Source organism: Acartia tonsa, chromosome 10 (assembly GCF_053477335.1).
Source record: "Acartia tonsa isolate MP-2025a chromosome 10, ASM5347733v1, whole genome shotgun sequence".
In the NCBI taxonomy this organism is placed as follows: Eukaryota; Metazoa; Arthropoda; class Copepoda; order Calanoida; family Acartiidae; genus Acartia; species Acartia tonsa.
Genome location: NC_137269.1, coordinates 27,227,638 through 27,241,631, shown reverse-complemented (window position 1 = coordinate 27,241,631; position 13,994 = coordinate 27,227,638). Strand labels below are relative to the sequence as shown.

At 30.8% G+C, this 13,994-nt stretch overlaps 1 protein-coding gene across 1 annotated transcript in view; it reads right to left on the bottom strand.

Annotated features, from left to right (window-relative positions):
• Window positions 1–13,994, bottom strand: part of LOC145329750 (uncharacterized) — a 114,173-nt gene that overhangs the window by 80,861 nt on the left and 19,318 nt on the right. Inside the window, exon 8 of the mRNA XM_080174130.1 lies at window positions 13,816–13,881. Within this exon, the coding sequence (XP_080030256.1) occupies window positions 13,816–13,881 (66 nt within the window). The remainder of the gene's footprint in view (window positions 1–13,815; window positions 13,882–13,994) is intronic.

Sequence of the window (13,994 nt, the reverse complement as noted above, 5' to 3'; positions counted from 1 at the left end):
ACCTGTATTTAATATGAGGATGTACTACTAGAGGATATTTTAGTATTTTGGTAAGATAAAATGCTTTGTTTAAGTCAAAAAAAAATTGCTCTTTACCTGGATGACCCTGCCAGGTTTGCTGACATCCTGTGCCCGCCAGGATGGAGATTTTCAAAAAATTCCAACTCTCAGTTATGTGTCATACCCACATTTAAAAAGTCAAGCAGTTTGGGCTCTTTATCTTTCACACATAGAAAATGAGATAGAAAAAACCGGATGGGGGGGCGTTCAACGCCTACCCCCCCCCCCCCCCGACCGTTAAGGGTTAAACTAAATGAGTAGTTTCGCTTACTTGTTTTTTTTTCTTCCGAAAATTATGCTATATATTAATTAGAATAATTATAATTAATCTATTTCCCAGCGGTTTTCAAATTATAAATTTTAATTTTGCCTCCTACAACCATTTATATTGATTAAAATAGTGAATTCACAAATTCTCAAAAGTATGTGGTGCCACTATAATAATTTTTCTCGTAGTTTTTAAAATCATTAAACAAAGTAAGAAAAGGAAAAAACCTGTCATATATGTGTTAGTGTGTCCTAAAGGATATCATAAATGGCTAGACAAAAAGCTGTATAAGGTTATAGGCTACTTTTAATAATTCTAAATAATTTTATCTGTCTATCAGTCTTATCTAATCTCAAGTAAAAATAGAAAAATAATCTCATCAAACAAAATAATATAACATTTACAACTTTTCAATTTTGAAGGGTTTTAATGCGATTATTTTCTGTAGAAAGGGTTTGTAAGGATAGCCCTAGTCGAAAATTTAGCAGCTAGAATTGTCACATCGATTTCAATTTATCTAATGAAGATGCCTTCAGCAATAAGGTATAGTGTAGAAAGCGCATAAACCATTACTAGAACATTCATACATTCATTTCAAACATATTGATTTTTAACATTTTTCCACAAACTATATTTCTATCAACTTAATCTTATAATATTGATGCCTAGTGCAAATAGGCATGATGATTTAACCACAGTTTATGCCATAGTTTTAATTAGCTATCAAAACAATTTACATTTCTGACTACTAATGATTGACAACTTAATTCGTGTGGCAAAAAGGACGTACGGAATGGTCTAATTCAAGAGATTCTAAACATGTTGAAAGAAAAAAAAAAAAAAAGTGAGAGAATGATTGAGTGAGCAAATTGAAAAAAAAATTGCTGAATCATTTCTCTTCTGTTTCAACTATTTTACAATACTGCAAATTCAGTGCAAAGAATTCATTTTATCAAGTTCATATACCAATATAGAATAGAATGCTTTGGCATAAAAACAGGCATGTAGATGTCTTATAAAACTAATATGATGTACGTCTGTCTTTCTGTCTGTCTGTTCCAAAAGATCTCGCTTACCGCTTTACCGATATTGTTTTCCTTTTAAAGTTCAGGTCCTGAAAAGAATTATAAATTTTGTGTTAAGTAAGTGATAGCTCGACCCTTTCAAGGAAAGATTTTCAAAATAAATTAACCCTTACAGATCGGGGGGGGGGGGGGAGGAGGGCTCCAAGAGCCTTCCCCTCTAGTTTTTTCAATCTTATTTTTTTTTGTAGGTAAGATGGAGAGCTGTGACTTCATGACTTTTTAAGTTTAGTAATTTTACGTCGGCAAGAGTTGATTTTATTAGGATATCTGGTCTGTGTCGGTCGTTGTGTCCGGTCAAAGTCGGTTGGGTAGCACCAAAATTAGAAAAAATTCTAAATAAATCTTAATTTCTACATTATGACATTTGTGTATAACGTAGAAACCTAAGTTTTTTTTTGAAATACTTAGTTATCAATGACCTTCTGAGAAAAGTGGTGTTATGACCGTTTGACCGCTCCCTGACCGACTTTATGACCGATTTTTGTCCGGCTTTTACTACAGACATATATCATTATATCGTGGCTTCTATTACAGCTAGAGACCTATAATTTAATATAAGTCCTTGAGCAACAATAAACAGATAAAATATTAATTAGCGCCGCCAACTGCCGTTTTACCGCCGTAACCGCCGAAAATGGCGGTTTCCGTTATTTGCCGTCTTGGAGCCCCCCCCCTCCCCCCGATCTATTAAGGTGGGAATTGGGGCCCGATCTGTAAGGGTTAACACCCCTCCCGAAAAAAAGCAGAATTATCTTTCCCTCTACCTTTCCTTTGAGTGCCAACCTTTGAACTGACGGTCAAAAGATAATGACCAAATTATAGAGCAGCTGCTGAATCTAAATTTAAAAAAAAATACTCCATTGAATTTTTAATAATTGAAATAAATTTAATTTTACAAATGTTTTTTTTGTTTAATATAACACGAACACCAGATGTTAGCTATCAAAAAATGCATTATGATCTAATTTTATAATTTTTTTCAATAATAAAATGTATTTTATACCCACCACTATCCACATAGCAGGTAATGTATAAAAATCGATTAATTGATTTTAAAAAAACTGTAAATTAATTAGAAGTATGTACATTACAAAAAGCCCTTATTTTATACGATACTGTTAATTTTTAATCAAATTACATGCGATCTTAAAGTCAAGAAGACATTAAAATAAGAGTAATTATGTAAAATTAAAATCATTTGCTTGTCTCGATTGAAATAATTCTTATTAAGATATAAGTGTTAGTTAAATTAACATAGACATTATGTATGTGAGTGAGTTTCTGTTAAAATGTCTTTTACATGAATTTCAACTTTCCTATATAACTAAACTAATTTTAAGCTGTGATATATAGTCGCAGAATGTCTTTAGAAATTCTGTGAAGTTAGCGAAGTGTCTGAATGCCATTTCCTAAAGTTTAGCGTAGATTTCAATACTATTACTAAGTTATATGTATAGATACAGTTGTTTATACAATAATTATAACGATAAAAACTTAGATAGCAAAACAAATATCAAATTGTAAACTTTAAGTATCTAAAATAACAAAAATTTGCCTCTGTATCACATACAAATTACTGCAAGGTAACTACCAGTTATAGTATACCAATGTACTTAACACGATATATTAAACTAATGTAACTTGATTGAAGGGAAGAAAGTCAATTCTTAACTTTCAATTTTTACCCTATCCAAAAATTGTTACAAACTTTCCCTGGGCCTATTAGGAGCTTTGCTACAAATGACAACCATTTTTATACAAGTATAACATTTCTATTAGGTTTTATGTTCTTAAAAAATATTCACAATTTTTTAGGGATATTTATTAATAGTCCATGTACTTTTCTCTATAATAGCTTAAGCTGCATTTGTGTGTAGTGTACTAATATTTTGACTATAACAAATTTTTAACATTGCTGCAACACTAATAATGTATAAATACACCAATACACGAGTCTATATAGAATTTCATCCAAAAACTCTTTCTCAATTTCCTCAAACTTATTATTTACACTCTAAAATATGTATAAACTTTAAATTCATAAATTTTAGACACTGTAAGAAATAATTTAACTTTACTCTATAAATTTCTACTTTCTATTAAGCATGGTGTCAAAGTTTTCAATTGAATATTTTAAGAATACAAGAATAGTTAAATATCGCATCGGAATAAAAAAAACTTATGTTAATGTTAAAAAAAACTTACCGCGGATATTAAAATGATAAATTATAAGATTAAAACCAGTTTTGTTAAACCGGGAATTCAGTCTCTCGAACATTAATTTTAAGATTTTTATTTTAATATTATTGGAAAATTATCTGTAAGGGGATGCTCTACATGATTTTTCATTATGGCTAAGAGTCGGTTTTATTCCAACGGATATAAATCGGTTTTGAAGCCATACTGAAAATATTTTTAAATTAGTTTCTCAAACTAACATCTAAGATAGACAACTATTTTTTATTGAAAATAATAGAACCCTTTAAATATTTTGTCTGTTCATTGGATGAGCAAACATGTTTAAAATGAACACAGTAATAGTGTCTGACTGATTATGACGTAACAAAAAAATAGCCAATGAGAGGCCGTTATTGACCAATGGTAAAATTTATAGTGGCCTCTCATTGGCTAATTTTTTTTGTTACGTCATAATCAGTCAGACACTATTACTGTGTTCGTTTGAAATGAACATAAAAACTTTCTGGTAAACGTTGATTCAGTTGGTAATTATTTAAAGTCCAAGTTGCATTTAGATTTATCTGATATTAATTAATAATACATCCTAAATATAGAATTACTTTGGTTTTAAAATCATCAGCTTTGACAAACCCACTTTGCATGGTAAAAACACATAAATTAAAAAATACAAATTTAAAGATGTCAACAATATCTCTCTCTCTCTCTTTGCCCTTTTTCATGTCAGAATCTGTAAACTTTCACCTTTTCTCTCTCACTTTTCACACACACACACATACTCACACCTAAACACACACACATACACACCAAAACTCTGTCATTCTGTTTCAATTTGTTTACCCTTGAGACAAATATATTTCCGCAAGATAAAGAGATAAAGACTTGGCTTATACCCTTTTCTTTACCCAGGTATCTATCTATTTCCAGAGCTGGGGCTTAGTAGGATAAACAAATGTGGGCTAATTCCTTTTCACACTTGGGTAAAATCCATTTCCCTGTTTTCTTTACCAACTTTCAATTATTTTATAGGAGTAAAAAATTTTCACCTTAGTATTTATAACAGAATACTTTTGTATATGTCAGATTAGGATATTTCTTTTCAGAAAGTTTAAAATCTAAATAAAAATCGCAATTTGGATCTTACCATAAAAAAATTATAATTTGAGTTATTCCCATTTGCACAATTACAATAAAAATCCTGACATTTCATGAAAAAAAGTAAAATTAAGCTGAGGTCTAAGTAAACTATTTTATTTTAATGCAAAGCAAATCTGATGTTCCATAATCTGCAGACTTTGATTAAGATTTGTGCAAATGGATATATTAACTAAATTCTAATATTATACAAATATATATCAAATATTGAAAACCTTGAAAAATAAATTTTCAACAGGAATTGTAAGAGTAAACAAATAATTATTGTTTCATTTTATCTTGTTTGTTTTAATTGAGTAGAAATTGTTCCCAAATTTGTTCAGCCTCTTGTAAAGACATACAAGAGCTTTTCTAATATCCTTATAAACCTTTGAGTAGTACCTGGAATCAACAGAGATAAAGCAACTTGCAAATAGTGTAAATAATGACAACAACAATTATGTCCATTGGAATAGTTTTAGACAATTTACAAAGTGTTTGTGTCTATAAATACAATTTTTAAAATTGTTTATAATTAGTTTGACCATTTTCTAATGTTTCTTATTTTGTTGATAGTGTGTTTTGAGGCTAGGTATAAAGACTAGATATACAGTGCTGGTGTTGAAGCCATTTGTTTTGGAATAAAGAAACAGAAAAATAAATGTTTATATCCTTTACTACTAACCATTTATAGAAATTAATCTTATATATTTTTACTATTGAAGCTATTCTGTAAGTTCCTATGTTGGTTTTAATAGATTTCTTTATTCTGTAAAATTTTGTTGTTAAATTTTCTTGGATTTTTTGGTATTTATTCTTGTTCTTCTTTCATCAAAGTAGTCCTTACTAACTTCATACGGGCGAGGCTGCTGTTCATGACACTCTAACGTCAGGTCCAACAACCCAGGATAACTAAGGCGACTAATCTCACCAATTCCGTATAAACACCCTGAGTATTAGGTTAAGTCACACCCATCAGACAACCAACTCTTTGATTGCATGACCTTTGTCTGAGAAGTCCTAACTGTGTATGGTAATGAGTTGCGCTTGTTTTAGACAAAGGTATTCCCCCCTACTTTAACTATTTATTTCGCGCACCTGACATAGCACCAGAAAGAAGCATTTTTAGAGACTTTTATAATGAAGCGGCCGATAATCGAACCTAACATCTCCCTGACGACGAGCGGATTCGCTACGTGTTGAGCCACGGTCGCAGGTTTAATGCAGTCCTTGTTACTTTATCCCTGTAATCCATCAGGGCTCAGGAAACAGAGGACAAATGAAAATAGATGTGTATAAAGTTTGCACAAAGGTCCACAATACCACATGTGACCTATTTGTATTTAGAACAAGTATTAATCAATCTCTTAAGATTATTTAAAAACCAAGGATATTCGGGTAAAATGGGATAATTTACATGGCGAGGTAAAGAATTGGACAACCCAAATTAAAGTAAAGTGAACTTTGTATTGCACTAATAAAATGAACAATTTTAAAGTCAAAACCGTAAAATACAAAATATATTTTTTGATTTTAAAAGAGGTTACAGTTAAAATTTAATTAATCAAGATATACAAAATGTCCAAAAAAATCAGCCATGTAACGTCATAAGAATGAGGGATGGAATGAGAAGTTGGAAAGAAAACCACTAAAAAAGATTTTTATAATTCCTCATTTTTATGACGTCACAAGGGTGATTTGTTTAGACACTAAGGAAAGCTCCATCTTAACTTGCTTTTGTAATTTATGTGCTTTTGATCATAACAAAACATTTGACTCATTGACGAATTGGGAGGGGGGGGGGTCAAAGTTGATATATCTTGGGAGGGTGGTAGTAACCTCCGTAAAAATATTATATAACCCTTTCCTTGACCTATGAAAAATTAACATTCTTAAGGAGAACAATATCGGTCCAGTGATTAGTGAGATCCTTCGGTACAGACAGACCGACATCCAGTTACTTCTATTCATACATATTATACTATAACATGTCTTTCATTCACTCTCTCTCAATCTTTTATCTTTTTTAAAATTTTTCTTTATTTTTCTTTACCACTTTCACTCTTTTTCACCCTTTCTCTATTTTTCTTTTTCCCTTTTGCTACTATTCTTTATACTATATTTTCAAATTGTCACTGTTTATTATCAATTCAATTCTATTAATAGTAACCATGTACTATCTCTACAATTCATTTATTAATATTTTGAAGATATCATAGTAGTAAAAAAATATTCTTACATAATTTTTTGTTTTATTTAATGTAATGTGCACTGAAAAGCAAAATTATGACTAAGAAAAATTGGAATTAATTTTAGTTTTGAAAAAAGTTTTGTTTTGTTTTGTTGTTCATTTCTTGGTGAGCTGTTGCTCTCAAACAGATTCATAGAAATTCAAGTATTGTCTGATGTGTGGTGTGTCATCATTACCACTAAATATCAACAGCTAATATTGTTATTAAAAGGATATAATAGTACACCAGCTTTTCATGTTCTCTAATAAAGTGAAACTCGCAGTGGGCTAAAATAACGATTACCCACCTTCCATTTTCTTTACCACATCCCCTCCACATTAGAAAGCTAAAATTAACGACAATTTTTCCCCTGTCATAATATCCACACATATTCTACATAAATTAATATCACCAATTAAATTAGGAAACATTTGTAATATACAATATATAAAAAAAATCAGAAACGCACAATTTTCCATAATTATTATTACTGTCTGGCATCCAAAAAATTTTATGATTTGGATGTATTATAACTGTTCAATCCCGTTTTCTTGCTAATTTTTTATTTTGGCGGATTTTATTAATCTTTAACATATTTCTTATTATTTGGATGATGCATTATTTTTATGCAGAAATGATTGCCAGTTTTATGTGTTGGAAAGGGAAAGGTGGGACGGGATAAAGGATTTCCCTTGCTGTTCTTCAAATATTAAATAAAAAACAACCCACCTTCTTAATAAAATAATTTTAAATAGCAGCCTACTGCCGCCCTTATCTTAAAACTCCTCGGTTGGTATATAAGTGCGACATACAGAAGACATCAACCGCTAAATTTTAAAGCAGCCGTTCGCAGGTAATTAGGATATATCCAAGCCGTAGCTGCCAGATTTTAACCCAATTTAACGGATTTCATTCGTATTCGTGCTGAACCTTTTATATTAATATTTTTTAGCCAAAATAGCGACTCCTAGCCGCTGCTACTATGAGTTAAAATTTAATTAAGCCGCAGCTCAAATGAAGAAAAAGTGTATAAACCTTGTTTTAAATTAAAACTATTGTTTATCATTCAAGCCCTTCGAAAATGAGAACCAAATAGGACATTGAAAGAAAATAGTGAGGGAAAGAGAGAGTGGAATAGTTAAAATTAGATTTTCTTTTTGTGAGCTCCAACAAGGAGTAGAGAGGAGTAGTTTTTGTGTTATGCTTATTTAATCATATTATACATTATCATTTTTATAACATTTTTTGGTTAGGTCTTAATATCATCATTGTGATGTGTTAAAATAAAGAAACTGAAAAATATAAAGATGAACCCTAAATCTTTAGGTTTTAAAAGTTGGTGTAGAAAAACAAGGCTGGTAAAATCCATATATATAAAGCTTAACAATTCATTGTTCCTTTTCAGCTAAGGAATCTCAATTTGAAAAACAACGATAAGTATAATTATTTTAAAAGTTTGTTGTCAAAAATAAACTTTAAAGGGTTGGAAAAATTGAAGATCTTTATAGAAGATTTGAAACCGATAATGCAACCGTTTGTCTGTGCAAGAGACTGCACAGACAAACGGACACAACTTTAATCAATGAAATGAACAATCTATGTATTAATCTTTGTTTGAACTGTGCATCATTAGTTTGATATATTTTATTGTTTGGGTATGACAAAAACCACAGGAGAAGAAAAAGCATAAATTATAGTACGAGGGTACTAAACTAATCTGTTATACTCACATAGAGGTAACAGTTCTTAAACTTATTTCTTCACAAATATATATATATTTTTTCAACCTTCATACGATTTTTGACACCTTCCTTTAACCTTTTCTGGATCTTATTGGTTGGCAGGAAAGCGTGGGGGGGAGGTTGTTGAACGCTCTCCTGTTATTTAAGCTCCTACAAGAGCTAGAGGACTTATAAGTTTAAAAAAAATGAACCTAAAGTAAAAGATGGCAAATAAAAGGGCGGAAAAAGCAAAATATGACTTTGACTGAATTTCAGAATTGTCTTATGATTCATATAAATTATTAGATATCTAGATCTTATAGGAGCTAAGCTATCAAAATTCTATACTCTCCCTGGCTGTTTTAGAGGTGGAAGTGTAGACCATTGTCAAAGGGGATGTAGAAGGGTGAAATTGTGCATGGGGGTACAACCCCCTTCTGCACGCCTATTATTAATTCAAAATTTCAACGTCATTATTTCATTCCAGTATTCATGGAGTTTTGTATGAGTTCAGGATAATTTTGTGGTAAATGTTTTTTCCATACAAAATTTAGGCAGAAAGAAAGCTATCTACAAACTTTAACTTTAGGGCACCGTTTAAGATAAATTCCTTTATGTAAAACTAAAGATGATTAAAGTCCCTCCACAGATTATGACGTCATACAATAGAATAGCCAATGAGAGGCCAGTATACACTGTAGATGACCGATTGTAAAATTTATGCTGGCCTGTCATTGGTTATTTTATCGTATGACGTCATAATCTGAAGAGGGACTTTATTCATCTTCTGTAAAACTATTAAATAAGTCTACATGTTTTACTGTTTGACTGTAAAGCTTGTTATTGACATGACTTTCAAAAAGAAGAAAATTACTTGATGCACCTCGGTAAAAAATCTTACATAAACTTCAACTCATAACATATTTTTCTTCATCTAATAATTACAGCAACAAAATTTGTTAACTGAAAAGTTTTGAAGGTAGATATAATATGATTTGTGGACGAAGTTAACACATTTCTTCACGAGTGACCATTCAAAACATATTTGTCCACTCTCACAAACCTTGAAATATAAACATTTTTCATTTTTGCTCAGCTTTCAAAATGTTTAAAATACATTTTATAGCTTAATAATCTGCATAATACTTTAAGTTGAAAAGAAAAAAGTATGTCAAAACTCAAAATGCATATGAGCAAATCATAAAATTTTTTTTTTTTTAAGGATCTGAAGTCTGATATACTACAATTTAAAAATGAAGTTGTGAATAATAGTCTAAAAAATCATATTTTTATTCCAAGGAAATATATTTATTTTTGAAATGTTAATACATAGGCTGATTAGGCACAATTTTATAAACGAAGGATCTGTATAATCATTCTATGATTTAAAGTTTAAAATAGATTTATAAGAAAATTTTCTTCAGACTTCTAATTAATATTTTGTTAGTCTCTTTAGTTAGGGATAAAATAATGTAAGAAAAATATACAAACATCCCCAATTATATCAAACAAAATTACTACAATTGCAAATTTAAATCATTGGTTTAAAAGCTAGGGTTATTAGTATATCAACAAAGTAAAATTGGATAGTACCCAAAGTTTTTTAGTCAGCAAATACGATAACGAGGTTATAATACTATGAGTAACAGTATAATTTACAGTCCGATGTCCCCTCCCTCCCTGAAAATTGTTAATGTAGGTTTGTATGACTGTTGCATTTATTGAGCTTCTGTTTTGATTTTAAAGTTTTTCAAAAAAAAAAGTATATGAATAAAAACATAGATGATCGTAGTCCTTCTTTCAAAACCGGAAATAAAGTTTTTATATTTATTGTTTGGTAAGGATTTTACTAGTCTACCATACTGCTTGGGGTAATATCTTTTTAATAGTTTATAAATAGTAATATTAGTGATGTAACAGTTGAATAATAGTATTCACTATTGATCATGTACTGTAATGCTATAATATAAAGCATCCGCAAAAACTACTTTTAGTAAAAGAATTACATGAACTTTGTTGACGCAATAAGATATATGATAACGGATCATTAAATCTATATTTAGATAATGATCTAGGTATCTTTTACAATGCAATATATCAACAAAAAGAATCCAAAAAATCTAGTAATTTATCAGCGGATATAAAATAAAACAATTACTACACCATTAGTCAGCTTGAGATATTAGTGTTTATGGTTTGTAGTAAGAAGATTAAGATTTGATCAAGGGCGTCCAGGCTTTTTTTTGGGGTGAATGGATAAAAAAATTTTAAGGGTAGGAAAATTTGTATTTGGGTGGGGTGGGGGGGGGGGTTAAAGTAAAATGGCGCGCGGCACGCTCCGCAAATTTTGTTAACGCCCAAAAACAATATAAGTTTATTATTTAAATGTTTTTTTTTTATATTTTTACTGTAATTTGTATAAACCCAAAACAGGTGATTGGATTGATGGATAGATGGATAACCACTTGAAAACCCACTATTACACCAGTTCTATTATGTTTCCAGCACTTATAAAGTTTCCTCCTTATTGTCAAATATGAATAAATATTAAATTTCTATGATGTTTAATATATATTACTAGCGGCTACGCCCCTAGATGCCTCTAGTGGCACTTTAAATTGCTTTCTATGTTGCGTTCATGTCTCTAAGTAAAAAAAATTTTTTTTTTGTGATTTCTCTTGGGAGGGTGGTGGTACCCTCCCCCAAAATAGTTATAAACCTTCCCGAGACCTCTGAGCAGCTACCCTGTTAAGGAGAACCCGATCGGTTCAGCAATTGGCGAGATCCTTCGGTACAAACACACAGACACACACACACACAGACACCCTTTACTTTATTATAAGGAAAGGTTACAAGCGACTTTGTATCTGGCATCCAGGGGCTCTGAACTTAAGGGGTTAGAAAAAAACTTAAAACCATTCCAAGACTTAAAATTAAATATCTTAAAACCAACAAAGGATATATGTGAAGCTTACCTAAAATAGAGAACCCAATCATTTCAACAATTTTTTTAACTTTTATATTAAAAATACTTATTATTACATAGAGCATATATGAGAATCTTAGGGTTAGGTCATGTTCAGGTACAGTAATGTGGCCCCTTAACTTAATAATAACCCACTCAAAGTTAATGTCATAAAGTTAAATTTCTTGCCTCCTTAAAAGCACTTTTACGAGAAAAAAAATATAACTAAAATGACTTAAAAGGCTTTAAGGGGGTGTTAATAATAAGTAATTCTTAACGTTCTTTAAAAATATGTTAAATGAAAGTTTGAAAGATTCTTTTTTAATTAGATTAGAGACTAATTCTTTTTGATTTAAGAGTATTTAAGAAACTTCACGTATATATTTATTAATTGTATATGAGGTAGGTGCAGATATTATAAAAATAAGATATTTGCATTGTCATAAAAATAGAACAGAAACAAGGATGATAACATCCATAAGTAACATTTGTCATAGGTATGAAATACCACAGTGTAATTGACGGCAATACAGACAAAGTGAGTTACAGATTAAATAGATATTAAGCATGAGAATCTTCCAAAACTCTTTGGAGCATGAACAATCTTAGGGAATCTTCACAAAAAATCAGCCATGAAAAAGCTTTATAGAAGTGTTTCGCAACACAAAATAAACAAACTTGCAAAAAATGGTAAAAAAATTCAATCATAAAAAAAATTTCAAAATGAAAGGATAAATTACAAAAAAAACTTTTAGTTGGAAAACTACTCTGTAATGAGAGTCTTCCGCCAGTTACAATATGTTATTGAATATAAAATGAGTTAGGGTGATGGTTTTCTTTCAAATATGACCATAAAAGGCATTATCATCCAAAATGGAACACGGTATTATGATTTTAAATAACATATAATTCTTTTTATGATATATAAACATTAGTGAATTTTATTAAAAAATTGAAATATTCCTGGATGCTTATTTTCCCTGAAGAAAACTAAAGGAAATGAAATTGCATTAACACTTCACACAATACAAATGTTGCTTTAGCCCTCCAAATTTTTCCTTTAGCAAATAATTATATTTCTCGTATTCATTCGAATCCGGTGGACAGGAACCGGTTCTCATAAATACGAATAAACCATGTCTAGCATCGTATTATAAACCGCTTTTTACGTACATAGAAATGCACAATCATAAGATTAAAACCATTTTTTTAGCCCGTGCCTTCGGCACCTCGGGGCCAAAAAAACTGGTTTTAATCTAATAATTGTACATTCTATATCCGCGGAAAGCGATTTATAATACGATGAAAGAAATAACTATTCCACACTCTTTGTAATTAAATGCGATTTGTGTCAGGGGTCAGCAGTTAAGCGTAAGCTGCGAGAAAGATTTAATGAAATCGTCATATTATGACTTTAAAATTCAGTCGAAAAGCTAAACCTGTCCCTAAACAGACACACATCTCGGAATTTGTTTTTGCTCACAAGCTGGTTTTAATCTGAGGGCTATGCGCGAATGAGGCGCGGCTGTCGAGCTTTGATTTATATCTAGTAGATTAAAATAAATTATAAATTGGTTTTAAAAACTTTCTTTTTATCCTATAATATAAAGTAGTAAGCGTTTTTTTGTCTGTCCCGAAGGATCTCGCTAACCGCTGAACCGATATTTTTCTCCTTTACAGTGAAGCTTCTTATAGGTCCTGGGGAGGTTTTAAACTATTTTGGAGAGGGTGTCTTCACCCCCCCCCCCCTCCCCCTAAAAATATTCTTTAAACTCTTTTGAAACTCAAATTTAAAATGGTATGAGGTCAACTTTTCCCCCTCCTACCAGTTCTCCTAGAGGCTTCTAGGGGCGTAGCCGCTAGTTATAATAGAAAATAGAATGACATTTCAGACATTAGATTTGACAAGAAGAAATGTAAGCGGCAAAATAGTTTTTCTACTTTGTATGAGCACTAAAAGTTAAGGAAGAGAAGAAAAGTTATGAAGAACAATGAAAACATGGAACAGGAAAAAAAGATGAATTTGCAAAAAGCAAAGAAAAAATTTATAAAGACAGTCGTCCTTTTCTGTACTAATAATGTATCTATCTATAAATACACGTATAGTCCTTCTATTTTTAATGTGTAACTATCTATCTATGAATAAAGAACTCACCAGACAGTCCTTCTATTCTGGAGGCCTAATCTGGAAGTTTCGGAGTGAAGCTGGTATATTAACAAACTGAAATGGAAAAAAAGATATTTATTGCATCGTATCATAATCAACTTTCCGCGGGTATTAAAATGAAAAATCATAAGATTATAACCCAGTTATGTAAGCCTTGAGGGGCCAAA